Here is a 2,987-nt window from a genome sequence, read left to right on the forward strand (position 1 = left end):
ATCTAAAGTGATATGAATACGTTACAAATAAATCAAATATTATCATGCGACCAGAGGACAAAACCCTACTACCTAGGTACTTTTCCTAGAGACATGCTTCCCAGGAAACCTAGAAAGAAGAAATTTTGTTTTGTTCTGAACACGGAGAGAGCCGAGGATCCTGGACTTCATTGGGTAGCCATTTACGTTGAAAACAATGAAGGTAATTTTTTCTGCAGCTACGGGCAGAGCCCGGAGACGTATAAAATTAACCTGGCCAAATACGCGTCCAGATGGATCTATAACGATAAATTAATTCAAGATATGTTCTCCCTTTGTTGCGGACCTCATTGTATATTCTTCCTTATTCAAAGATGTCTAGGAAATTCGTTTCATAGAGTTCTGAAAATGTATGAAAATAAAACGGAAATTAACGACGCCTTATCTTTATGGAATATCTGCCTTCACTTGTTAAGACATAGATATGAAAAATGTAACCAATAAAATATTAAAGTTGTAATGTTTAATAATCAGATACACTTGTATTGAATGCGAGAATAAAAATATTTATTATTCGATTATAATTTTTTATATAAATTGTAATTATCATGCTTTTATATAAATTGTAATTATCATGCTTTTATATATACTCAAATACATGCTTTTATATAATCAGATACGTGTTTTTCAATATAATGAGTTAGATGCTTTTAATGTAATAATCATTATTAAGGTTATTTTTTTGCCTTTCTATAAGTTACCCATTCGATCTTAGATTCGGGCTTTTGAAGCTCTTTCAAGCTAGCTTCGCGATCTTTTTTTATTTTGGCTTGTGTAGGGTACGGTTTTGGTTTCGTAGATGGAATTTTCGCGAGTCTTTTTTTCGGCGAAGTCTCATCGTTAGGGTTAAGTTTCCGGAACTTTGAACCAGAAGCGCCCTTCGTTGATAAGGCCTGTTGAGACGTCACGGGCTGATTCGGTACCATGGGTGTTAAAACTGGCATACTAGGCGTTTGAGACGTCCCGGACTGTTTCGGTACCACGGGTCCCATGGGTGTTAAAATAGGCATACTGGTCGTTCGAGAGAGAGACGCTGGCGTAGTAAACGATATCGCCGGTGTTTGACCCATTGCTGTACTACTCATTATAGGCTGTGGGGTAGTCAGACTCGAGGAGATATTAAAAGGGATACTTTGGGGAGGGGTAGCGACATTAGTAGGGACAATTTGGGAGGGGGTAGAGATATTAATAGGTATATTCTGGATAGGGGTAGGCCACGATGGAGGAATCCAAGACGAGGATGAAGGACTTAGAGGCTGTATTTTACTCGACACTCCGGGTGCTGGAAAAGACGAACTCGTTGTAGGTGGCAAGATAGTAACGCTTGGTGGCTCCGCTAAACTCTTTAAAGATAAATATTTCTGAAGAGTTAAAAGGTACTCCTTCAATTTTTCCTCGGCAGAACCAGGCTTTCTCAGTACCTCTTTAATGGCGTTGTCTAAACTGTTAACTTCCTTTTGATTGTCCGTCAGTAAAGCCGCTGGTACTAAAACGCACTTTTTCATTATCTAGTAAAGACCGAAGCTATTGTCGGTATTAACATTGAAAGCAACGCCGGCCAGAATCCTCCTACCTGTTTAATTAACACCTGTCGCCTCTTTTTGTCGCTTAAACCTCTCTTGGATAAATACCTTATTACGTTTTTGTAACGTTGAAGTCTTTTCTTTTTATGACGATTCAATGGAATACCGCCGTTCTTCAAATTATAACAAATACCGCTTATACAATCCAATTGGGGTCGCGTACACTTTGATATTAAAAGTTTTCTTTGTTTCACACCGCTTTTACGCAAGAGATTTAAAAAGGGTAATTGATTCCTAACCGACACGGGTAAAGGCATGTCTCGAAATGAGGTTAAATAAATTGAGATTTATATTTTATGGATTATTATTTTCTAACGTAGATTACCATCGGTCCTTCATTGGGGAATATATTGGACCTAAGTCTTAAACTATTATCGGTACTTTGTTTTAGATCTATTAAGATATAAGAATACGCTTTTTCGGTACACTCTTCGTACGCTTCCGTTAGGCGTTTGGTGTCTGTAGGAAAAAGCTGACGACTTAAATAGCGAACCTGGTTATTATCCCTAGGATTTTTAAACATAACGATATAAGAACAGTTCAATGATATATTTCTAGAATATTTACCTGGGTTAAAGACATTTTGAGACAGCAGCACGATGCTTAAAGATAAATGATGACTCCCGACACAAAAAAGATTACTTATAAACTCCTGTTTGGTACAGGTGTTAGCTAGATCGTCTAGGATTAAAAGATTATTTATTCGTTTATCAAAAAAATCAGGATCATTAGGAATTAGTCCTTCGTGGAATTCAATAGGTAAAAAGAGTTTCAGTTCATCAAAAATGTCCTGATAAACGCTATAGCAATAGACTATTCTATCAGGAGGTTTGTCCATGATAATGTCTTTATATTTGAGTAAATTTATTACCCACGTTGTTTTCCCCGAGCTGCTTGGACCAGCCAGTAAAATGGTCATCGGTGTTTCTAAGCGGAGGCGATACTCTAACCCGTTCTCCATTTTTAAAACGTTCTCTAATATCGTCTATGAATTCGTAGTTGACTCGATCTTCGTACGGTATCACTCTCACTTTAACAAGGTGGGAAAACGTGACCCGATGTTTAGTGGTCCGTTTTCTCATTTGACGTGGCAGACGGGTCTTGATGATTTAAATATCTTTAACATATAAGCCCAAAAACTAGATAAGGAAGGTACTTGCCATTGGAACTTTACATTTTAGAAGAATAACATCAATTTTTAGGGTACCCTCAAGTATAAGATTACGCTTAGACTGCGCCACCTTTTCAATACTAGCTAGTAACCGATCAGAAGTTAATTCATTTATAGCCATGAATCTTAAATTGATAGGGTTCTCTAAAGCGTCAGAGCTCAGGGCGAATCTTATTAAATTATATTCTTCAGCA

The 2,987-nt window shown here is 37.3% G+C and overlaps 1 protein-coding gene across 1 annotated transcript; it reads right to left on the minus strand.

Moving 5' to 3' along the window:
- Positions 1 to 371: 371 nt before the first annotated feature.
- LOC149705409 (uncharacterized) lies at positions 372 to 2,320 on the minus strand. Its single transcript, XM_089865016.1, has 5 exons — positions 1,948 to 2,320; positions 1,613 to 1,856; positions 1,461 to 1,547; positions 901 to 1,382; positions 372 to 381 (listed from the first exon to the last, which is right to left on the minus strand). Exons 1-5 carry the CDS (start codon positions 1,959 to 1,961, stop codon positions 372 to 374), a joined length of 837 nt encoding a protein of 278 aa, XP_089721142.1. The 5' UTR covers positions 1,962 to 2,320.
- Between the last annotated feature and the right edge of the window lie 667 nt (positions 2,321 to 2,987).

Source organism: Phalangium opilio, unplaced genomic scaffold (genome assembly GCF_054372755.1).
Source record: "Phalangium opilio isolate 3A_F unplaced genomic scaffold, DU_Popi_V2 ptg000013l_1, whole genome shotgun sequence".
Lineage (NCBI taxonomy): Eukaryota > Metazoa > Arthropoda > Arachnida > Opiliones > Phalangiidae > Phalangium > Phalangium opilio.

Excerpts from the sequence above, each read along its gene's own strand:
- LOC149705409 (XM_089865016.1), bottom strand. Across the intron at positions 1,548-1,612 it reads GACAGGTGTTAATTAAACAG|ATAATGAAAAAGTGCGTTTT; the intron begins GTAGGAGGATTC and ends GGTCTTTACTAG. Across the intron at positions 1,383-1,460 it reads TAGACAACGCCATTAAAGAG|AGTTTAGCGGAGCCACCAAG; the intron begins GTACTGAGAAAG and ends TTATCTTTAAAG.